At 46.6% G+C, this 25,050-nt stretch overlaps 1 protein-coding gene across 1 annotated transcript; it reads left to right on the top strand.

Annotated features, from left to right (window-relative positions):
- Window positions 1-23,816, top strand: tmem130 (transmembrane protein 130). The gene is made up of 8 exons (XM_073060183.1): window positions 1-162; window positions 779-1,075; window positions 5,248-5,419; window positions 6,827-6,969; window positions 9,864-9,948; window positions 13,584-13,789; window positions 16,947-17,059; window positions 21,969-23,816. The coding sequence occupies exons 1-8, from the start codon at window positions 114-116 to the stop codon at window positions 22,248-22,250; spliced, it is 1,347 nt and encodes a 448-aa protein (XP_072916284.1). The 5' UTR covers window positions 1-113; the 3' UTR covers window positions 22,251-23,816.
- The last annotated feature ends 1,234 nt before the right edge of the window (window positions 23,817-25,050 follow it).

Below are 25,050 nucleotides of genomic sequence, written 5' to 3'. Positions count from 1 at the left end.
GTGGCGAGGGTTGGCAGATGGATCTTGACGCATAGGAAGTACAGAGGCTGGTTGATGTTGGGCTGGAACTGGGAAAGCTCAGTCCGGAGCTGGAAGCTTTCAGGTCGGGAACCATGAACGTCGTCTCGCTCGCGTTCCTCTTGAACGCCGCTCTACCGGCAGGTGAGGAGCGAAGGTGGACCCGCACCGACAGATACCGACTCGCCGTGTGATTTATTAACCGCTCGGCTTGTCCTTGGGACGGAGGAGGCGACCTCAGCCGCAGCCGAGGGGAAATGTTCCCTAACCCGAGATGTAGGAAAACTTGAGCACTGGAGGGACTCGGTGTCGATAGAGGGAAATAAACATGCGCCGTTTCGGACCGAGACACTTTCATCAGGACTAGAAAGGGAGGGGGCGGAAGCCAGAATAAGAGGGAAAGCTGGCAGGTGATTAGATGAGACGCAAGGTGTGATGAAGGGTCTCGACCCGAAAGGTCGACCTGTTCCCCCCCCCCCACCCCCCCAGCTCCACAGGGGAATTGTACGGGGTATTCCTTAACCAATCGTAGAGATAAACGGCACAGTAGCAGGCGCTTCGGCCAGTCGCGTCCGTGAATTCTTCCAGCACTTTGTGCTCAACACTCAGGAAATGTTCCCTTGCTTCAGCGGAAACCCGAGCAGTGCCATCTCTTCCCGTTTGCAATTTGATTTAATAGCTGCGGTTTAGTTCGCGCCGAGCGCTTTGTAGTCATTATATTCGTTATTTGACCCACATTTTCCCCGTGCCGTTTTTGCAGGAGGTTCTTCGCTCTATAACTTGGTTCTGAGCAACGACAGTCCCATCACCACCGGTGCCGAGGGCTTGGTGGAGGCCCGGCTGACACACAGGGCTGGGGCGCAACTCGTCCCCCGCTTCCACTGGGACGTGCCGAGGCCGCTGTCCGTCGTGCGCCGCTCGGAGGGAGAGCTGAACAGCACCCTGGTCGTGCGCAGCCGGGCTCCGGGCTTCTACAGACTCCGCGCCTGGGTGAGCCGACCCGAGTGCTGGAGATGTCCGCCGCTTGCCCGCGGGGTCACAGTCCTGCGTGTGACAGGTGAGGAGGGGAAGACCTGCAGACCGACTGACCCGCCCCCGAAGTGTGTCCCAGACAGTCCAAACGCCCCCGCTGCCTACAGCACCGAGCCTAACAACTTTTACCCTAAACCGAATAGTAAATACTGCCAACTCTGTAGGTGCTGGAAATCCAGAGCAACGCACACAAAATGCTGGAAGAACTCAGCAGGTCAGGCAGCGTCTATGGAAATGAATAAATAAATAGTCGATGTTTCGGGCCGAGACCTTTGTCCTGATGAAGGGTCTCGACCCGAAACGTCGACTGTTTATTCCTCTTGCCTGACCTGCTGAGTTCCTCCAGCATTTTGTGTGCGTTACTCCATTGTTCCGCTGTTCTTTTGTTAACTTGTGTGTTGTGTGTGTGAATTTTTTTTCTGCTGAGCATCGTGGGCAAACTTCTTTGTCGCCGGAATGTGCGGCGACGCTGGGGGCTGCCCCCAGCACACAATCGGGTGTGTTGGTGGTTCATTAAACTGGTTCGCTGTCTGTTTCGATGTGCATGTGGCGTAGTGGTTAGCGTAACGCAACGCAATTAAAGCTGGGGCGTCCGACCTCAGACTTTAAATCCTGTAAGGAGTTTGTAAGATCTCCCCGTAACATCTTGGGTTTCCTCGCACAGTCCAAAGACGTCGGTTAAATAGTCATTCTACATTGTCCTATGATTAGGCTAGGCCAAATAAGACCATAAGACATAGGAGCAGAATTAGGCCATTCAGCCCATTGAGTCTGGTCCACCATTCCATCGTGGACGATCCCAGATCCCACTCAACCCCATACACCTCTCTTCTTGCCATGTCCTTTGATGCCCTGACCGATCAGGAAACTATCAACTTCTGCTTTAAATATACACCGGGACTTGGCCTATACTGCAGTCTGTGACAGAGCATTCCACAGATTCACTACTCCCACCCTCCCTAACCACCCTCCCTCTTTACCTCTGCTCTGGAAGGTCACCCCTCAATTTTGAGGCTGTGCCCTCTAGTTCTGGATACCCCCACCATAGGAAACATCCTCTCCACATCCACCCTATCTCGTCCTTTCAACATACGGTAGGTTTCAATGAGATCCCCCCCCCCCCCCGCACATTCTTCTAAATTCCAGTGAGTACACGCCCAAAGTTGCCAAATGCTCCTCATATGTTAACCCCTTCATTCCCATAATTATCCTCGTGAACCTCCTCTGTACTCTCTCCAATGACGACACATCCTTTCTGAGACATGGGGCCCAAAACTGTTGACGATACTCCAAGCGCTGCCTGACAATTGTCTTATGAAGACTCAACATTCCTCTCACCATGCCAGTATCTGTCCTGTAACGCCACAGGATTTTACCTTGTTAAGCAGCTTCATGTGTGGCACCTTTTGAAATCCAAGCAAATGACATCCACTGCCTCTCCTTTGAACACCCTGCTGGTTACTTCCTCAAAGAACTCCAACAGATTTGTCAGGCAAGATTTCCCTTTACAGAATCCATGCTGATTTTGACTTATTTTAACATTAGTCTCCAAGTACCTTGAAACTTTATCCTTAATAATAGACTCCAACACTTTCCCAACCACTGAAGTTAGGCTAACTGGCCTTTAATTTCCTTTCTTTTGTCTTCTTCCCCTCTTAAAGAGTGGAGTGACCTTTGTAATTTTCCAGTCCTCCGGGACCATGCCAGAATCAAGTGATTCTTGAAAGACCATGACCAATGCATCCGTTATCTCTTCAGCAACCTCTCTCAGGACTCTGGGATGTAGTCCATCTGGTCCAGGTGACTTATCCACCTTAAGACCTTTGAGTTTGCCTAGCACTTTTCCTTTGTAATGTCAATGGCACTCACTCCTGCTCCCTGACACTCCCAGCCCGCTGGCACACTGCTAGTGTCTTCCACAGTGAAGACAGATGCAAAGTACCCATTAAGTTCATCTGCCATTTCTTTGTCCCCCATTACTACCTCACCAATGTTATTTTCCTGTGGTCCAATATCAACTATCACCTTCCTCTTACTCTTTATAACTGAAAAAAAACTTTTGTGTTCCTGCTTCGTATTATTGGCTAGTTTGCCTTCATTTTTTCATCTTTTTCCTTCTTATAGAGTTTTTAGTTGCCATTGGTTGGATTTTAAAAACTTCCCAATCATCCAGCTTCTCACTCATTTTTGCTACCTTATATCCCCTTTCTTTGGCTTTAATGCAGTCTTTAACTTCCCTTGTCAACCACGGATGCCTACCCCTGTCATTTGAGAATTCCTTCTTCTGTGGGAAATATCTATCCAGTGCCTTGTGAAATATTCCCAGAAACTTCAGCCATCTCTACTCTACCGTCATCCTTGCCAGTATCCCCTGCCAATCTAGCTGGGCAAGCTCCTCCTCGTGCCTCCGTCATTCCCTTTATTCCATCATGATACTGGTACATGTGACATGCTCCTCCCTCACAAATTGTAGTATAAATTCAGTCATAACTTCAGGTTCCTGGGAACCACCATCTCTCAGGATCTGAAGTGGGAGCAGAACATCAGCTCCATCCTGAAGAAGGCCCAGCAGCGGATGTATTTCCTGCGGCTCTTGAGGAAATACGGTCTGCCTCAGGAATTGCTGCTGCAATTCTACACTGCAGTCATTGAGTCTGTCCTGTGCACCTCCATCACTGTGTGGTTTGGAGCCGCCACCAAGCAGGATAGAACCAGACTACAGCGCACAGTGAGGACTGCCGAGCGCATCATTGGAGCCTCCCTGCCCTCTATTGTGGACCTGTACTCTTCCAGGTTGAAGAAGAGGGTGGGGAACATCATAAAGGACTCCTCCCATCCTGCGCACGGACTGTTTGATCTGCTTCCATCTGGTAGGCGCTTCAGATCCCTCCAGACTAAGACTAATAGGCACTGGAGAAGTTTTTTCCCTACTGCGGTCACTTTGCTGAACAGTTAACTGTCGGCTAACTATTACTTGGATTGCACTACCTGTATGTATAATCTATATTTTCATTTATATTTATCATTATTATTGTTATGAGCAGAGAGACAACATCTGCCGGAAGTAAATTCATTGTATGTGCATAGGTACTTGGTGATTAAAGTCTGATTCTGATTCTGATTCTGATAATATGACCACATTTTTCTAAGGGTTCCTTTCAATTAAGCTGACTAATAAGATCTGGGTTATTACACAACATCCAGTCTAAGATAGCCTTTCCCCAAGTAGGCTTAAGGACAAACTGCTCTAAAGAGCCATCTCGTAGGCATTCAACAAATTCCCTCGCTGGTATTCTGACACCAACCTGATTTACCCAATCCTCTTGCATATTGAAGTCCCCCATTGCAAATGGAACATTACCCTTATTACATGCCCTTTCCAGCTCCCTTTGCAATCTCAACCCCACATCTTGGCTACTATTTGGAGGCCTATATATGATTCCCACAATGTTCATTTTTACCCTTGCAGTTTCTTAACTCCACCTACAAAGATTCAACATTCTCGGACCCCATCTCACCTCTTTCTAGAAATGTAATTCCACCTCTTACCAACAGAGTCACATCACCGCCTATTCCTTCCTGCCTCTCCTTTCAGTACAAAGTATATCTTTTGATGTTACAATCCCAGCCACAACTCAGTGATGCCCACAACGTCATACCAACTATTGCCTAATTGCGCCATGTGTTCATCCACCTTATCCCAAATACTATGTACGTTTAACTACAGCACCTTCAGTTCTGCATTCTTTGCCCTTTTGAATTTTGCCTCTGTGGTGCAATTTAACTCCTTGCTCTGTCTGCATTTGTACCCAATCATTGGCTTGTCCTTCCTTACATTCATGTTACACCCATCATCTGCTTGTAAACCTGCTGGTTCATCCTCAGCTCTATCATACTGGTTCCCATCTCCCCGCCATATTAGTTTAAACCACTCTCAACAGCTCTAGTAAACCTGCCCACAAGAATATTGGTCCCCCTCGAATTCAAGTGCACCCTTTTGTGACCTGCTGAGTATTTCCAGCAGATTTTGTTGTTAGAATTATAAACATGTTTTATCATATGGTTAAGCAGCATCAGTAATGGATGTTGTCTAAAGATTCATTTATTCTCGGTTAATGGTCAAAAATTTTTAAGAACTCTTTGGCATTGGTTTGTGCTACTGATGAATATCATATCTAATTTCCTTTCCTGATGCAGACTCCGTAATGGGAACAGTTTCATTGACACAAACGAACAGAAGTGTCACTTCTTTGACCAATGTGTATGAACTGGCCACAAACACACCAACAAAAATCTCATTCATCCTCTACGACCCCAGCGGATACTTCAACACCGCATCATTCCGCTACAGCTGGCACTTTGGAGATGGGTGAGTCCATGTCCCTGCACTGTGTGTTGATTCTGGAGAAACAGAGAACAGTAGAGCACAGTCTAGGCACTAAGGTTCTCAATATTGTGCCAACCTCGTAACCTACTCCAAATCAATCTAACACTTCCCTCCTGCATAGTCCTCCATTTTTCCTTCATTCACGTGCCCATCCAAGAGTCTCTTAAATACCCCAAATGTATCTGCCTCTACCACCACTGGCAGTATGTTCCACACAGCCACCACTTGCTGTGTAAAAATTTACCCCTGACACTCCTCTATATTTTCCTCCAATCACTTTAAAATTATGCCATTTGTATTCGCCATTTTTGCCCTGGCGATAAGTCTCTGGCTGTTCACTTGATCAATGACACTTATCACCTTGTACACCTCTATCAAGTCTCCTCCTATCCTCTTCCGCCCCAAAGGGAAAAGCCCGAGCTCACCCAATCTTACCTCATAAGATATGCTCTCTACTCCAGGCAGCATCCTGGAGTGTTGAGTGCAAAGCTTCATCCTTTCAGAAAGTGCCTCTGTATACTGGATCCTCCAGGATCGAGAATGGGAAAGGTGATTATTTTCAACAACACTAGCATGGGTGGAATAGTCACCATCTCTGTAGTTTCCATAATGATACCAATGGAAATGGCCAATACAAGGGAGCATCATTTTAAGTATTGGGTGGGGGGGTGCAGAGGTGGAGATACCACAGGAGGCGTAAGGCACTCTTTCCCTCCGCTAGCCTGCAGGTCACCCATTGGTAAGGTATAGTACCAGCTTAGCCCCCGATCAGGGTCATGTGAAGCAGTAGGTGGATGGTCGTATGAGCAGCCAGTACAGATCACAAATCCTGGTTATGCGACCACTGACACCAGGCAGACAATCTCTGAAGATAATTGATAATGGCTGGGGTCACCTGTCTTGTAAACTCACTGCCCAGAAAAAGGCAATGGCAAACCACTTCTGTAGAGAAATTTGCCAAGAATATTCACAGTTATGAGACCACGATCGTCTATGTTATTTGACATGGTACATAATGATGATGATACAGAATTATGTGAGGTATAGAGAGGGTAAATGCAAACAGGCTTTTTCCACTGAGGTAGGGTGATTTTAGAACTAGAGGTCATGGGTTAAGGGTGAAAGGTGAAAGGGAAACCTTCTTCACTCCGAAGGTGGTGTGAGTGTGGAATGAGCTGTCAGTGGAAGTGGTGGATGTGGGTTTGATTGCAACATTTAAGAGAATTTTGGATATGTGCAAGGATGGGACGGGTTTGGAGGGACATGGTCCAGGTCTGGGTCAATGAGACTCGGCAAAGTAAAAATTCAACTTGGACTAGATGGGCAGAAGGGCCTGTTTCTGGCTGTGGTGCTCTGTGACATGTGATTTTATTCTTTAACTTCACACAGGGAGCGAGCTGTCACAAATGATTCAAGTGTATTCCACGTCTACCCAAAGGCAGGCGTTTACCAGGCTCATGTTGACGTCCTTGCGTCCCTCAGCCACTCCCGGAGGAAGACTGGCATCTTCGGTGCCACACTGAGCCTCCTAGGTAACGTTGGGTCTCCCGAGCACCTCTATTGAGCTACGTTGATGGTGTGAAGCAAAACCAAAGCAGGTTGAACCCCTGTTCTCCCCCACAGGTTTGCGTGGGGGAGGGCTGGGGGTTTGCTTTGTTGTTGTTGCTTGTCATATGCTGGTCACGTGTTCTGCCAAATATTGGGACATGCTATATTGGCGCTGGAATGCGCGGTGATACTTGGGGGCTGCCCGGAGAGCATGCGAAGTGGCTGCATCACCATCTGGTATGGGGCTGGTGGCTACTGCACAGGATCGAAATAAGCTCCAGAGCGTTGTAAACTTAGTCAGCTCCATCGTGAGCACCAGCCTCCATAGTATCCAGAACATCTTCAAAAGTGATGCCTCAGAAAGGCGGCACCATTATTAAGGACCCTCATTACCCAGGACATGTCCTTTTCTCACTTTTACCATGAGAAAGGAGGTACAGAAACCTGAAGGCACACACTCAATGATTCAGGAACAGCTCCTTCCCCTCTGCCATCGAATTTCTGAAAGGACATCGAACCCATGAACACTACCTCACTACTTTTTTAAACTTACATTTTTGCACTATTTATTTAATTTAACAATTTAATTTTATTACAGTGCCTATAAAAATATTCACCACCCTTTGGGAGTTTTCATGTTTTATTGTTTTACAACATTGAATCACAGTGGATTTAATTTGTCTTTTTTGACACTAATTAACAGAAAAAGACACCTTTGTGTCAAAGTGAAAATAGATCTCTACAAAGTGATCTAAATTAATTACAGATATAAAACACAAAATAATTGATTTCATAAGTATTCAGCCCCTCCCCCTTTAATATGACACACCAAATCATCACTGGTATAGCCAATTGGCTTTAGAAGTCACATAGTTAGTTAAATTGAGATCTGTATACAGTCAAGGTGTTTCAATTGATTGTAGTAAAAATACGCCTGTATCTGGAAGGTCCAACTGCTGATGAGTCAGAGTCCTGGCAAAAATAGCACCATGAAGATAAAAGAACGTTCCAAGCAATTCCGCAAAAAGGTTTTTGAAAAGCATGAGCCAAGAGATCGATACAAGAAAATTTCCAAGTCACTGAATATCCCTTGGAGAACAGTTAAGTCAATCATCAGGAAATGGAAAGAATATGACACAGCTGTAAAACTGCCTAGAGCAAGTCATCCTCAAAAACTGAGTGACCATGCTAGAAGGGGACTAGTGATGGAGGCCACCAAGAGACCTATGCAGCTCTGGAGGAGTTACAAGCTTCAGTGGCTGAGATGGGAGAGACTGCACATACAACAACTGTTGCCCAGGTGCTTCATCAGTCACAGCTTTATGGGAAAGTGGCAAAGAGAAAGTCAATGTTTGGAAAAAAAACACATGAAATCTCAGCTAGGGTTTGCCAGAAGGCATGTGGGAGACTCTGAAGTCAGATGGAAGAAGGTTCTATGGTCTGATGAAACCAAAACTGAGCTTTTTGACCATCAGACTAAACACTATGTTTGTGTAAGCCAAACACTGCACACACCAACCCTACTGTGAAGCGTAGCGGTGACTGCATCATGAGGCCGAACTGCCAAAATCCTCGTTATGATCCTATCTACTTGTGACATGTTAATCTTCAATTCTGTGAAGTTCAATTTGATTGTGGAAATGAAAAGTCCCATGTAAAGCGACTTGGATCGCGTGAAGCAGTGTCTGTGGCTGTGGACTGCAGGCATCGGCAGAGCACTAAACTGAACTAACTTGGTGGTTGTCACTCCTGGACCATTTCGGGGACTCTGCGGATGAAACAAATAAACTCTTCTTGGGCTTCCAGCTGAGTATAGATATCAATTTTAACTGACATTTTATTTCAATGGCTCCCTTCACCAGGCAGTCCCAAAAGCCAATGGTGTGCACAGTAGTTTTGTATCGTTGAAGTCAATCGGCCAATGACTTCGATGGCACCAAACTACTGTGCCACGCCAATGGCTTTTGAAGCCGCCTGCTGAAGGAAGCCATTGAAATAAAATTAGAGAAAAAGTATTTTAACAAAGACAAAGGTCTCACTCTAAGTAAGAATTGGAATGTGATTGTAATCAAGGCTGGACAGCGGAAACCTGATCGGATGAGGACTAACCAATCAGGAGGGATGGATGACAGGGGTATAAATACCAGCAGACTAGACATGCTCAGGCATCATCCTTGATGAATATGGCAGATTTTTGTCATAGAAACGTTGGTTAAATTTGTTAACAGTACCCAGCGGAAGCCTGAGAAGCGTTTATTTGTCAGATATGCTAGGAAAGCACTAGGTCCTTTCTCTGCAGTTGGAAGTTTATTATTCTGTGTGTTATTTGCTCACTTTTTGCTGTTTGTGATTTGTTCTTTTTTTTGCGCATTGGATGTTGAATATTTTATAGTGTTTCTTTGTTTCATGGCTGCCATTGGGAGGATGAATCTCAGAGTTGTATACTGTATACATACTGTGATAAATGTGTTGGCACATGGCCTAGTGGATAAGGCATCAGTCTGGTGATCTGAAGGTCACTGGTTCGAGCCTCAGCTGAGGCAGTGTGTTTGTGTCCTTGAGCAAGGCACTTAACAACACATTGCTCTGCGATGACACCGGTGCCAAGCTGCTTGGGTCCTAATGCCCTTCCCTTGGACAACATCGGTGGTGTGGAGAGGGGAAGGCCTGCAGCTTGGGCAACTGCCGGTCTCCCATACAACCCTGCCCAGGCCTGCGCCCTGGAAACCAACCAGGGCACAAATCCATGGTCTCACGAGACTAACGGATGCCTATATTTATATTTTACCGTGATAATAAATGTACTTTAAACCTTTGGACTGTAGTATTACAGTAACACATCACATTACTCAATCTTCATTTATCTGCCTCATTCCAGATCCAATCAAGGCAATTGAGATCAAGAGCACAGATGACAAGCGTACAAGTGACATCCACGATTTCCAGCTGCATATTAATGGCAGGTCAGTATTTGGGGCTACAGATGCCAGAATAAGTCCAATCCACGCTGAAATTAGACTAGTTGGAGACTAGGTTTGATGGCTATGACAAATGGCCCCATTGTACCCTGACAGCTCCCAGTTAGGCAACCCTGCCAGCTTCATTCTCCCGCTCGTTCCCCCACACCACATGCATCATAGGAGCAGAATTATGCCATTCAGCCCATCGAGTCTGTTCCACTGTTCCATTATGGCTCAATAATTATACCCCTCAGCCCCATTCTCCTGCCTTCTCCCCATAATTTTAGATGCCATTACTAATCAAATTTACAAATTTACTCATCAAACTTACAAATTCACAGAACAGATTTGATGGGCCAAAATGGCCTAATTCAGCTCCTATACCTTATGGTCTAATCTCAAGGACCTATCGCCCTCTGCTTTAAATATACCCAATTACTTGTCTTCCACAGCCATCTGTGGCAATGAATTCCACAGACTCACCGTCCTCTGACTAAAGAAATTCTTCATCACTATTCTAAGGGATGGCCTTCTATTCTGAGGCTGTGTGCTCTGCCTCTAAACTCCCTCAGTAATGGAAACATCCTCTCCACATCCACTCTATTTAAGACTTTTAATATTCGGTAGGTTTCAATGAGCTCCCCCCCCCCCCCCCCCATTCTTATAAACCGTAGTGAGTACAGGGCTTGCAGTCAAGCCGAGGGAAGGGACGCCTTAAACCTCCTTTAGTCGAAACGTACCTCCACCCCACCATCCACTTTTTTTGCACTACTTATTTAATTTAATTTTTCTATATATTTCTTATGGTGCCTTATAGTATATTTTATCTATTGCGCTGTACTGATGGCATTAAACAAGAAATTTCATGACATTCGTCGGTGATATTAAATCTGATTCTGAATGCAGAATAAAGTAGAGTACAGGTGAACAATAGGTTGCAGGGCCCGGACGGTTATGAGATCACGTCCAACTTATCGTATTCGGGAACCACTTAACTTGTCTTACAACAGTGCCTGAGCCTGGTGGTGTGAGCTTTCAGACTTTAGTACCTCCTGCCTGTTGGGCGAGGAGAGAAGGCAGAGTGTCTGGCGTGGCTGGGTGATTACTCTGACTGCTCTATTGAGGCAGCAAGAGGTGTAGGCAGCCCACGGAGGGCTGGCTGATTTCTCTGATGCGCTGAGCTGTCCACAACTCTCTGTAGTTTCTTGATTCACAGAATTACGTATTTTTAACCCATGTTTCTTGATTCATGTGCAATGATGAGGTTTCATGTTACAGAAACTCACTGTGGGGACCTCATCTTATAGACAATAGGTGCAGGAGTAGGCCATTCGGCCCCTTGAGCCAGCACCGCCATTCCCTGTGATCATGGCTGATCATCTCCAATCAGTACCCCGTTCCTGCCCTCTCCCCATATCCCATGACTCCGCTATCTTTAAGAGCTCTATCTAACTCTTTCTTGAAAGCATCCAGAGAATTGGCCTCCACTGCCAGTTATCTTGAACATCTTAAAGTTCGGACTTTATTATCAAAGTATGTATACCATATACATCCTTGAGATTCATCCGCCTGCAGGCAGTCGCAGAACAAAGGAATGAAGTAGATTTCACAAATGATCACAGACAGCAAAAGCCACCACGTAGCCAATGTGCAATAGAGGAAAATTCACACAAATGGTTGAACCAGAACAGAAGGAGCACAAGCTGCGGAGTCCCTGCGAGTGAGTCTCCCACTGCGGAGCCAGTTCCGTGCTGAGGCAAATAAAGCCAGGTCAGTCCAGGCCCCTGATGGCCGCAGAGGACCAACTGCTCTCCAGCCTGGTCGGGAGGGACCCAAGGCAGACATAGCGAGACGAGATGGAGACGGGTCAAACACCGGCAGGCGGCTGCTTGTTTCCCACCGTCAGCCTCAACGATTCCAATCTTGCTTGATGCTTTAATCGGCGCAGAGCAATAGAGCCAAGCACGGGCTCCTATCCCACCACCAGGCCTCGACACAGTGTCCACCCCCCCCCCCCCCCGGCAATAGCCACCCCGGACGCAGTGACACTCTCGAGGGTCTAGTTTGCCAAGTCCTCAGGAGATCGAAAAATCACCAATTCAGTTAGTCATTTAGACCATAAGACCATATAGGTGCAGAATTAGGCTATTTGGCCCATCTCGTCTACTCTGCTATTTCATCATGGCCGACCCGTTTCCATCTCAGCCCCAGTCTCCTGCCTTCTCTCCATATTCCTTCATGTCTTGAAGAATCTGCTTAAATATACATGAAGGTTTGGCCTCCACAGCTGCCTGTGGCAATGAATTCCACAGATTCACCACTCTCTGGCTAAAGGAATCCTTCCTCTTCTCCAGTCTAAATGGACTGTTCTGAGGCTGTGTCCTCTGTTCCTGGTTTAGTTTATTTTGGAACAAAACCAGCCCCTCCCCGCCCCCACACCATAACCAGGGGGTCACCTGTGCGACCCTCTATCCTCACTGGGCAGACCACACCTTCCTGGCAGCAGCTATTGAATTCCCTCTATGCAAACTTCTCCATCGAAATGAAGAGAATAGAACTGTGTAAATTGCTCCATTGTGGCCTCATCTCATTCTCACTGTCTCGGTAAATCAGCCAGTATAATCAAAGACCCCCCCCCCACCCCGTTGAGCCCTGCCACCAGGCTGAAGGACAAATTCTAGCCCACTGTCATGAGACTAATGAACAGATCCCCAGTACAATAAGGTGGACTCGTTATGACCTTCCACCCTATTGTCTGTCTGCACCGCACTCTCCCTGTAGCTGTGACGCTTTATCCTGCATTCTGTTATTGTTTTCCCTTGTACTGCCTCAATGCACCAGTATGGACAACATACAAAACAAAGTTTTCCAGTGTACTTCGCTACATGTGACAATAACAAATGTAGAATGCAGAATATCAGGGCACAGTACAGGCCCTTCGGCCCACTATGTTCTGCCAACCCCTTAACCTACTCCAAGCCCAATCTTACACCTGGCCCTCCGTTTTCATTCATCCTTGTGCCTTCCTAAGAGTCTTTTAATTGCCCCTTTTAAGATGATAAGAGGCACAGATTGAGTGGACAGCTAGAGACTTTGTCCCAGGACAAAAATGGCTAATATGAGGGGGCGTAATTTTAAGGTGATTGGAGGAAGGACGTCAGAGGTAGATTTTTTACACAGAGAGAAATGGGTGCATGGAACGCCCTGCCAGAGGTGGTGGGAGAGGCAGATCCATTAGGGGTATTTAAGAACCTCTTAGGTAGGCACATAGAGAATAGAAAAATGGAGGGCTATGTGGCTGGGAAGGGTTAAGTTGGTCTTAGAGTAGGTTAAAAAGTCATTATAACATCGTGGGCCAACATCACCATACTGTGATGTGTGGTTCTATGTTCTATATACTAATGTATCCACCACCCCCGGCAGAGTGTTCTCTGTATCCACCACTCTCTGTGTGAAATACTTGCCCAACTTCCCCCTTTCCTCCAATTATTAACCACTGTGGTTTTATCAATTAGCAGGAAGGAGTCTTTAATGCTGTATTTAACTTCACTAGTTGTTTGTTAGAGAGCTGATGTGAAAGAGGGAGTGGGTGTGAGCTTCAGTGAGGTAACCGGTTCTCGTTTGCAATCGCCTTGCAGCCCACCACTGCAGATCTGCTGGCTGCTCTCCCAGGACTGTACCCCCGTCGTCGGCCACAAGTGTCGGCCGGTACATCTGGAGCACTCGCGCAACTACAACCTGAGCCACAGCCTGGCCTCTCCGGGACCGTACTCCTTAAGCGTGCGGGCTGAGAACAACGTGAGCACCTTCCAGACCTGCTACAGGGTAACCTCGTGGCAAAGTGGTGAGTCTGTTCTGCTGGCAAGGGAGACAACTAGGAGTGGGTAAAAGCTGATACAGCTGCGAGCAATATTATTATTATCAGTATTACTCATTCGTTCAGTCTTTGGCTGGTTTCTTTGTTTGTCTGCTTGCAAATTTGTCTTCTTTTACACTTTGATTCTTTGTCAGAGTCACAAAGTGCTGGAGGAACTCAGCAGGTTAGGACGTTGCCTTTTCAAGATGTCCCTGATGCTTGGGAGGCGATGACGGAGCTGGCCAAGTTTGCATCTTTCTGCAGCTTTTTTCCAATCCTGTGCAGTGGTTTCTCCATACCAGACAGTTAGAAAGCTCTCCATAGAAATTCGCTCGAGATGCTGGATCTCCTCTAAATCCTGTGGTGGGCTAAAGGGCCTGTTTCTGTGGCGTGTGACTACACCAGCTGACCAGAGGCACCTGACAGAATCAGCAGCCTCGCGTGTGACTGTGCCCTGCCGTCCCACCCACATGCAGTCACTCTCCACGGCCTCGGGAGGAGACTGACTTCGGACTCAACCACTTCCACTTCTGCTTTTCTAGGGGCTGTCGTAGGAACTGATCCGAAGCACAGGAGATCCTGCAGATGCTGGAAACCCAGAGCAACACACACAAAATGCTGGAGGAACCCAGCAGGTCAGGCAGCGTCTAGGGAGAGGAATAAAGAGTCCAGGTGTCTAGAAGTGGAAATTCCTTCCCCGTTCTGATGAAGGGTCTCAGGCCAAAGCATTCACTCTTTGTGCCTCTACATCAGGAGTTCCCAACCTGGGGTCCACAAGTCCTCAGGTACCGTATCCATGGCATAGGAAAGGTTCTGCATAGGTGCTGCCTGGCTGCTGAGTTCCCCCAGCCTTTCCTCCGTGAATCTCATGGTAGTTTAAGGTGACATATGTGTTACTGTTGAGTGCCACTAGACACCATCCGCTCACGGCGACCCTATTGGATCGTGTAGTTGTCCGTAGGGTACTTTGATAGAAACACTACTTTGAATTTGACTTTGGTGTGAACTGCAACCCAAGTACAAGAGGCGAGCATTTACACTTCTTGATGAAATACCATTGCGGCCTGAAGAAATGATCTTTTCCTTGTCGCTGGAGGATGTGGAGGTTGCAATAAGACTTGAGTTAAGGCAACGTTCACGTAAGGATAGTTTATAATTGACGTTTCAGGCCGAGACCCTTCATCAGGACTCCATCGGCAGCACCAGCTCATCGCACAAGGAACTGTTCAAACTACACGGGGATTTTTAAGGGCTGACCAAATCAAGAAACTGAAAGTGACTCAGTTTCGGATTAGCTTATCGTCCCACACACCACGCGGTGCAATGAAATTCCTTAATTGTGTAAGGGAATCCGTTTTATCGTCACAGTATGTTGTGAAATTTGTTATTTTATATCAGCAGTACGGTGCAATACATAAAAATATTATACATCAAATCAGAAATACATATAAAAAATAAATCGAACATGTAACAGAGGAGCACAGAATCAGAGTCAGGTTTATTATCACCAGCACGTGCCATGAAATCTGTTAACTTAGCAGCGGCAGTTCAATGATAATATAGAAAAAAATCAAGTCTATATATAAAATAGATTAAAAATATTCCAAAAGCAGAAGTAATATATATTGTTTAAAAGTGAGGTAGTGTTCATAAGTTCAATGTCCATTTAGGAATTGGATGGCAGAGGGGAAGAAGCTGTTCCTGAATCGCTGAGTGTGTGCCTTCAGGCTTCGGTACATCCTTCCGACTGACAGTAATGAGAAGAGGGAATGTCCTGGGTGATGGGGATCCTTAATAATGGAAGTCGCTTTTCTGAGGCACCGCTCCTTGAAGATGTCTTGAATACTACGGAGGCTGACTAATTTTACAACTCTCTGTAGTTTCTTTCTGTGCAGAAGCCTCCGCCATCGCCCTCCCTCCATACCAGACAGTGATGCAGCCTGTCAGAATGCTCTCCACGGTACATCTATAGAAGTTTTAAAGTGTTTTATGTGACAAACCGAATCTCTTCAAACTCCTAATGAAGTATAGTTGCTGTCTTGCCATCTTTATAGCTGCATCAATATGTTGGGACCAGGTTGGATCCTCAGAGATCTTGACACCCAAGAGCTTGAAACCGCTCACTCTCTCCACTTCTGACCCCTCGATGAGGATGGTTCATGTTGCATTGTCTTCCCCTTTCTGATGTCCACAATCAGCTCTTTCAACCTACTGACATTGAGTGCAAGGTTGTTGCTGCGACACCACTCAACTAGCTGGTATATCTCACTCCTGTACGCCCTCTCGTCTCCATCTGAGATTCTACCAACAATGGTTGTATTGTCAGTAAATTTATAGATGGCATTTGAGCTATGCCTAGCCACACAGTCATGGGGATGAATAAAGTATCTATCTATCTATCTATCTATCTATCTATCTAATGTTATTAGTCACGTTTACATTGAACCATACAGTGAAATGCGTTATTTACATCAACGACCAGCACAGTCTGAGGATGTGCTGGGGGCAGCCCGCAAGTGTCACCATGCTTCTGGTGCCAACGTAGCATTCTCACAACCCACTGACCCTAACCCTATGTCTTTGGATGGTGGGAGGAAACTGGAGCACCTGGGGGAAACCTCACACAGTTACAGGGAGGACGTACAAACTCCTTACAGACATAATCAGGAATCAAATGCTAAATGGTGATTGCTGGTGCTCATGACATTCACTGCTACACTACCATACCACCCTAAAGATTAACTCTTGATCTCCCAGTCTATCTCGCCATGGCCCTCGTACGTTCTTTGTCTGCCTGCATTGCACTTTGTGCGTTTGTTTGCACTCTAAAATAAACTGAACTCTTAGAATTAAGACTGCTCATCATTCCAGACTCCTAAGGATCAGAAATTAGACAGAGATCCAACAGGCACAAATTCCTGGACTCCCGTGTCTTCCTTTGAATTTGTTTAATGTTTTGAAGTTTCAAGGCTCAACAGTTTCCTTCCGCATCCCCAAGACATACAAACCGGTGGGTTGCGCAGGAGCTGACGGAATGCATAGGGAATAGAACGGGATTAGCTCGTTGGTCAGTACTCATTTGGTGGGCTGAAGGGCCTGTTTCTGTGCTCACTCCGCTAACTCCCCCCTCTCTTACTCCCAACAGGTATTCACCAGGTGTGGTTCATTGTTCTCAGTGTGACCCTATTCACCGTGCTTCTGCTTGTCGTTCTGTCCACCATGGTGAGGAACCACAGGCCCCGGAAGAACTTTGTTGAGGTAAGTTCAGGCCCGATGTTTGGTCATGCCGAGTAACTTGAAAGATAACAAAAGGAAAGAATGATTTACCCAGGTCTGGCAAGTCTGGAGCTAGAAGGCATGGGGTGTAAGGTGGTGAGGGAAGACTAACTTTTCCACCCAGAGACTGGTGAGCTGCCCGAGGAAGTGCTGAGGCCTGTACATTAACAACATTTAAAAGGCACTTGGACAGGTACATGGATAGGAAAAGTTCGGACTGACATGTGACAAATGTGAGCAAATTGGACAAGCTTAGCTGGGACCAGTTAAAGATAAAGAGATTGAAGACGTATGAGTTAGGGTTAGTAAATTGTGGGCATGCTATGTTGGCGCTGGAAGTATGGCGACACGAGCCGTCTTGCTAGTCCCCAGACTGTTGGTTGTTGATGCAAATGATGCATTTCACAGGATGTTTCAATGTTTCAATGTACATGTGACAAATAACAATAATCTTCAGGGGTATGTTCAGCTATTGTAATTACCCAGGGCTGCCACAGGATGGCGGTGCAGTACACACAATAGATGGCCACTGTGGCATTTACCTACCACCTTATCAACCTGTGTGGCTGCACGTGTTGATCAGGAGGTAAAGAAGGCGTCTGCATGAGTCCTGATGAAGGGTCTCGGCCCGAAACGTCGACAGTGCTTCTCCCTATAGATGCTGCCTGGCCTGCTGCGTTCCACCAGCATTTTGTGTGCATTGCTTGAATCTGCAGATTTCCTCGTGCATGCTTGCCTTTATTAGTCGAGGCGCTGAATTCGAAGGTCAGGAAGTTATGTTTCAGCTTTATAAAATTCTGGTTCGGCTGCATCTGGAGTATTTCATACCGTTTTGGTAGCCCTATTACAAGAAGGCTTTGGGAAGGGTTTACCAGGATGCTGCGTGGATTAAAAATGGTTGGACAAACTTGGATTGTTTTCCCTAGAGCAGCAGAGGCTGGGGAGAGATCTAATGAATGTTTGTAAGGTTGAGAGAGGCAGAGTTAGAGTAGACAGCATCTGTTTCCCAGGGTTGAAATGTCCAGAACCAGAGGGCGTGCATTTAATGTGAAAGGGAGAAAATTCGAAGGGGCAAATGTGAGGGGCAAGTTTTCTTACCCAGACAGTAGTGGTTGCCAGGAATGTGCTGCCTGGGGTGATGGTGGGGGCAGATACGACAGAGTTATTCTCAGATAGACACATGAATGTGCAGAATAGGGAGTCATGAGCACAACATTGAGGACTGAAGGGCTGGTTTCTGTGCTGTCCTGTTCAACACCCTATGGATGATTCTGAGTAATGCAAGCTCTCCATTACATGCGGCACCCACTGTATCCCATTGCAATCTTCACCGCCAAATCGTCCTGTGCTGCAGCTCTCTGGAATCCTTGGACCTTGGTACGTTGGGCTTCAGGAGCCACTACGTTATGTTGCCGCTCGATAAAACCCTGGTCAGGCCACACTTGGAGTACTGTGTTCAGTTCTGGTCGCCTCATTATAGGAAGGATGTGGAAGCTTTAAAGAGGGTGCAGAGGAGACTTACCAGCATGCTGCCTGGTTTAGAGAGCTTGTCAGGTTGAGAGAGCTAGGGCTTTTTTTGCTCTTTGGAGGGAAGGACGATGAGAGGTGACTTAACAGAGATGTCCAAGATGATAAGAGGCATAAATCGAGTGGATAACCTTAGACATTTGCCCAGAGTGAACGTGGCTAATACCATCATTGTCATTATGTGCTGTGTCGTATGACGTGGGTGATCATGGGCTATGACCATGACTGTTCTTGGCAAATTCTGCAGAGGTAGTTTGCCATTGCCTTCTCCTGGGCAGTGTCTTTACAAGACGGGCGACCCCAGCCATTATCAGTACTCTTCAGAGGTTATCTGCCTGGCGTCAGAGGTTGCATAACCAGGATGTGATATGTACGGGGGGGAGGGGGGGCACGTGATTTTAAAGTGATTGAAAGCAAGTATAGAGGGGATGCCAGAGGTAAGTTTTTTTTAATACAGAGAGTGGTAGGTGTGGAAAACTCCTACCAAACCCCCACCAAGGGTGGTGGCAAAGACGGATACATTAGGGACATTTTTAGAGATGCTTAGATAGACACATGGATGAAAGAAATATGTTGGGTTATGTGGGAGGGAGGTGTTAGATTGATCTTAGAGTGGGTTAAAAGATTGCACATCATCGTGGGCTGAAGGGCCTGTACTGTGCTGTACTGATTTATGTTCTATGTTCTGTTTGACAGGCCCACTTTGGGCTGCTGCTTTACGTAATTTTGATTAACAAATTAGCTGTAGTGTTCTATGCTTTATGTCCCTGCATCTACCCTGTCATGTCGCTGTAAAACGTGTAGGTAATATTATGAGAAAGAAGTTAGCTACAATTTATTGCTCATTAGTACAGAGTTTCTGTACCGGAGCATGGACGCTCAATCCCAATCAGGTTTATTATCACCGGCACGTGATGTGAAATTCGTTAACTTAGCAGCAGCAGTTCAATGCAATACATAATCTAGCAGAGAAAAAAAATAATCAATAAAATAAAATCATAATAAATAAAACAAGTAAATCAATTACATATATTGAATAGATTTTAAAAACCTGCAAAAACAGAAATACTATATATTAAGAAAAGGTGAGGTAGTGTCCAAGGGTTCAATGTCCATTTAAGAATCGGATGGCAGAGGGAAAGAAGCTGTTCCTGAATCACTGAGTGTGTGCCTTCAGGCTTCTGTACCTCCTACCTGATGGTAACAGTGAGAAAAGGGCATGCCCTGGGTGCTGGAGGTCCTTAATAAAGGACACTGCCTTTCTGAGACATTGTTCCCCGAAGATGTCCTGGGTATTTTGTAGGCTGGTGCCCAAGATGGAGCCGACTAAATTTACAACCTTCTGCAGCTTCTTTCGGTCCTGTGCAGTAGCCCCCGCCCTCCCCCCCCCCCACCAGACAGTGATGCAGCCTGTCAGAATGCTCTCCATGATACAATTATAGAAGTTTTTGAGTGTATTTGTTGACATGTCAAATCTCTTCAAACTCCTAATAAAGTATAGCCGCTGTCTTGTCTTCTTTATGATTACATTGATACGTTGGGACCAGGTTAGATCCTTAGAGAACTTGACACCCAGGAAATTGAAGCTGCTCACTCTCTCCACTTCTGATCCCTCTGTGAGGATTGGTATGTGTTTCTTCGTCTTACCCTTCCTGAAGTCTACAACCAGCTCTTTCGTCTTAATGACGTTGAGTGCCAGGTTGTTGCTGCGGCACCATTCCACTAGTTGGCATATCTCACTCCCGTACGCCCTCTCGTCACCACCTGAGATTCTACCACCAATGATTGTATTGTCAGCAAATTTATAGATGGCATTTGAGTTTACTATCAATGTTTACGATCGGATTGTTTCTACATAGTGTTGTTTATACAAGTGTGATATAATCAGGGTTTGGAGTCTAGTTGTCTGGGATGTTCATAGTAAAGATATTTCCAACATTATCAAGTGGTCGTTCCTTAAGGCTGTTATAGCCGGGGGTGGAAATGGAGACGAGCTCCCACTACCTATTAAATGCTCCCAATGGTGTGGATCTCAAATAGCCTCTGACAACCAGGTCCAGCTCCTGGCCTTCACGTGTGGCTTAGCTACTAAGCCCGGCGGAACCCTTTCTCCTGACAAAAGGGGCAAAGGTGGGTTACTGGCATCTCAAAACTAATTTCTTCGGGCAGGTGGGGCTCATCAGCTGTGGCCAGCAGCTCAGGAGAAGGAAAACTCTGATCTCAAACCTCCGCTGCCTTGTGACTCTACCCTGTCACGGGGAAGGCTTCGAGAGTAAATCCTGAGGAACTGGACTCCCTAAGGCAGACCCACATTGAGATCAATGCTGACTGGCAACTCCTGCCAAACTATCGGTCTCTGCCGTCCCTTTGGGCTCTTCAGCTGCCTGGAGAGCCGGAACCTGCTACAGGGGCAACAGTTCGCTCTCCATATCGTACTGCCCAGGCCTGTGTAAAACGTAGACAGCTAGGACGCAATATCCATGGTCGAGCCCGACCAACCGAGGGCCTCAATGAATTGGTGCCTTTCTTGAATTAGATTGAAAACCAAGAGGGAGGGCATTTGACAAACTGGATGCCACTGTACTTGTTAAATGCAGACAGAGGAAGAAAGGGAGCAGGTGTGCATTCAGGTAGCACCTTTCCTATCTTCCCGATGCTCCGATGGCTTTTCAGTGACTTTGGGGGGAGACGTCTGCCTCGTATCCGAGCATTCTGATTGCAGCAGGATAATGGGTGTTGTGTATCAGCACAGAATCAAAGGGCCGAAGGGCCTGTACTGTGCCCTAGTGTTCTATGTTCTATATGCATGACTTGTATGTAGCCCCAGGCACACATACCTAGCCAGGGTGCCCAAGACTTTTGCACAGTACTGGAGTAATTTTATGTATCGCACTGTACTGCTGCCACAAAAAGAAACATGACAGATGTGAGTGATGATAAACCTGATTCTGATACGGGTCTCTGTTGTGGACTGAGAGTGGGAAGGGGAATCATGGTTGGGAAAAGGGGAAGGGAGAGGGAAGAAACAGAGGGACATTCTGTAATGATCAATACACTAATTGTTTGGAATCAAATTACCTTGGGTGGTGTCTCAGGGCTGGGTGTGTCCACCACCTACACCTGCCCTAGAACTCCGTCTCTGCCACCTGTCCCACACCCCTCCCGTGGCGCTCCACCCTCACCATTCCCAACGTACTTTGCTCCTGGCAGATGTACAAACTCGCTCTCCGCTCCACGTTGTCAAATACAGTCCTGTGCAAAAGTCTCGGGCGCCCTAACTATAGGTACATGCCTAAGACCTTTGCACGGTATTGTAAATATCTGACTGTGATTTTCTGACTCCTGCTTGACCTCCGTTTTACAGGTAGCGGATTTTGACTTCTGTCCAAGCAAAGGGAAGCTGGTGCACGAGAAGCGAGCTCGGCCGGGGAAGATCGCTTCCCCCTGCTGCGGAACAGGTCTGACCCTGGGCAGGGAGTCGCAGAGCCACGGCACCAGGGAGGCCCACTCCCTCCTGAGGTTCAGCGGCAGCCCGCCGCAGGACTACCGCACCTGGGAGAGCTGCTCCGCTGCGCCCGGGACCGGCCGCTCCCCCTGCTACGACAACAGTGCTCATTTGCACAGCGCTTCTGGGAACACGGGATGAAAGCCAGACGGCTCCCAGGCGGCACCGCGGCAAAGGGAGTGGAGCCGAGGCTTCACCGCCCTGGAGACCTGACGTCCGCCTCCGTCTGTGTGGAGTTCGATATTGGTACTGTTTTTATTAGAGAGAGATCACGTTGGGGGAAAGATCCCCCACATCCTTCTGAACACCATCTAAAGGCCCAGAGACAACAAACGCTCCTCAAAAGTTAACTTCTTGATCCTGAGATCATCCTTGTGGACCTCCTCGGGAACTTTTCCAATGCCAGCACATCCTTTCTTCGATAAGAGGCTCCAAACTGTTCACAATACCCCATATGCAGTCTGAGCAATGCCTTATAAAGCCCCAGCGTTACATCATTACTTTTATGTCTGGTCCTCAGAATTGGAATCAGAATCGGGTTTAATATCTCTGGCATACGTCATTAAATTTGTTGTCTCTGCGGCAGCAGTACAATGCAATACATGATAATAGAAAGCAAGACATGAATTATAGTATGTATACATAGTTAGATTAAATAAGTAGTGTAAAAATAGAAATTAAAAAGTAGTGAGGTAGCGTTCAATGTCCATTCAGAAATCAGATGGCAGAGGGGAAGAAGCTGTTCCTGAATCACTGAGTGTGTGCCGTCAGGCTTCTGTACCTCCTTCCCGATGGTAGCAATGGGAACAGGGCACGTCCTGGGCGGTGGGTGTTCTTAATGTCGGATACCACCTTTCCGAGGCATCACTCCATGGATCCTGGATCCCGCGGAGGCTGGTGCCCATGATGGAGAAGACTAACTTTACAACTCTGCAGCTTATTTCAATTCTGTGCAGTAGCCCCACTCCCTACCCCCGTACCAGACAGTGACGCAGCCAGCTAGAATGCTCTCCACAGCACATCTCTAGAAAGCTGAGAGTATCTTTGGTGACATATCAAATCTCCTCAAACTCCTAATGAGGAGTCACACCACCTTCATGATTGCATCAATATGCTGGGCTCGGGATTGACCTTCAAGGTTTAGTGCAAGTTTATAGTTGCAACACCACTTAACCAGCTGATCTATCTCGCTCCTGTGTGCCTCCTCATCACCATCTTGCATCCTACGGGTAACAGTTGGGTCATCGGCCATTTTATAGATGGTGTTTGCACTATGTCCAAGCACAGCATTGGCTGATGAAGTATTCTTGAGGAATGCACTAGATGGGCTGAATGGCCGGTGTTGTTAATCCAGAGGGTAAACAAAACAACAGTAGGCACTGAAGCAGTTCAGAAACAGTTTTTTTTTTACAAAGGATTGACAGAAATTAACATATTAATGGGCGCCACAATAATGTAGTAATTAGCATGACACTATTACAGCTCAGGGCATTAAAGTTTGGAGTTCAATTTTGGCGCCGTCTGTAAGAAAGCTTATATATTTTTCCCACGAGAATGCGGGTTTCCTCCGAGTGCTCTGGTATTCCGCCCACAGTCCAAAGATGTGCATAGGTAGGTTAATTGGTCATTGTAAATTGTCCTGTGAGTGTTAGCTGGGTTGCTGAGTGTCACAGTTCAATAGGATGGAAGGGCCTATTCTGTACTGTATCTCGAAATAAACATATATAAAGACTTGGGTCTCAGAAATTTGATCTGATTGGGTTCTGGCAGCTAGTCCTTTGGCCAGAACCTTCCCGGAATTCGGGGTGTTTGAGCTGCTGTCTGGAAGGGAACGAAAGGGTGAGAAGTGTGGTGAGGTCTTACAGTTCATGTTGGATGATCTCATTGCCACAATGGTAAACAAAACGCTACTCACTATTCCTGTAATAAATCATCCTGACAGCAGCGAGGACGCAGTGAACCTGCGATAGATACTCTCAAGGCTGCACACTTTGTTAAGATGCGTCCTCTCCTTCACCACGTTCATCTTCGGCTCTAATGCATTGTGTGTTTCAGTGTGGTTGTTGGACTTAGGTGAAAGAAGAGATTGGATTTATCCAGCTATGTATCCAGGACCTTTTCCACTGAGGTTGGGTAGGACTGTATCACATAATGCAAGAACATAAGAAATAGGAGCAGGAGTCGGCCATCTGGCCCATCGAGCCTGCTCCACCATTCAATAAGATCATGGCTGATCTGGCCATGGACTCATCTCCACCTACCTGCCTTTTCCTGTAACCCTTAGTTCCCCTGCTATGCAAAAGTCTGTCGAACTTGTCTTAAATATATTTACTGAGGTAGCCTCCACTGCTTCATTAGGCAGAGAATTTCACAGATTCACCACTCTCTGGGGAAAAGCAGTTCCTCTTCATCTCCATTCTAAATCTACTCTCCTGAATCTTAAGGGTATGTCCTCTAATTCTCATCTCACCTACCAGTGGAAACAACTTTCCTCCTTCTATCTCATCTATTTATTTCATAGTTTTATATGTTTCTATAAGATCTCCTCTCATTCTAATGAATTCCAGCAAGTACAATCTCTCCTCATAGTCTGGAATCAACCTGGTAAACCTCCTCTGTACCACCTCCAAAGCCAGTGTATTCTTCCTCAAGTAAGGAGACCAGAACTACACGCAGTACTCCAGGTGCGGCCTCACCAGTACCCTGTACAGCTGCGGCAACAACCTCCCTGCTCATGAATTCAATGCCTCTAGCAATGAAGGCCAACATTCCATTTGCCTTCTTGATAGCCTGCAGCACCTGCAAGCCAACCTTGTGTGATTCATGCACAAACACTCCCAAGTCCCTCTGCACAGCAGCATCCTGCTATCTTTTACCATTTAAATAATCTGATCTTCCATTTTTCCTTCCAAAATGGATGACCTCGCATTGTACTCCATCT

Source organism: Hemitrygon akajei, chromosome 11 (assembly GCF_048418815.1).
Source record: "Hemitrygon akajei chromosome 11, sHemAka1.3, whole genome shotgun sequence".
In the NCBI taxonomy this organism is placed as follows: domain Eukaryota; kingdom Metazoa; phylum Chordata; class Chondrichthyes; order Myliobatiformes; family Dasyatidae; genus Hemitrygon; species Hemitrygon akajei.
The sequence above is the reverse complement of the archived record's forward strand: the minus strand, read 5'-3'. Positions and strand labels throughout refer to the sequence as shown.

Bases quoted from the DNA above. Each gene is read 5' to 3' on its own strand.
- tmem130 (XM_073060183.1), top strand. From the start codon at position 114: ATGAACGTCGTCTCGCTCGCGTTCCTCTTGAACGCCGCTCTACCGGCA. The intron at 6,970-9,863 runs GTAACGTTGGGT...GCCTCATTCCAG, and splicing joins TGCCACACTGAGCCTCCTAG to ATCCAATCAAGGCAATTGAG. The intron at 13,790-16,946 runs GTGAGTCTGTTC...TACTCCCAACAG, and splicing joins GGTAACCTCGTGGCAAAGTG to GTATTCACCAGGTGTGGTTC.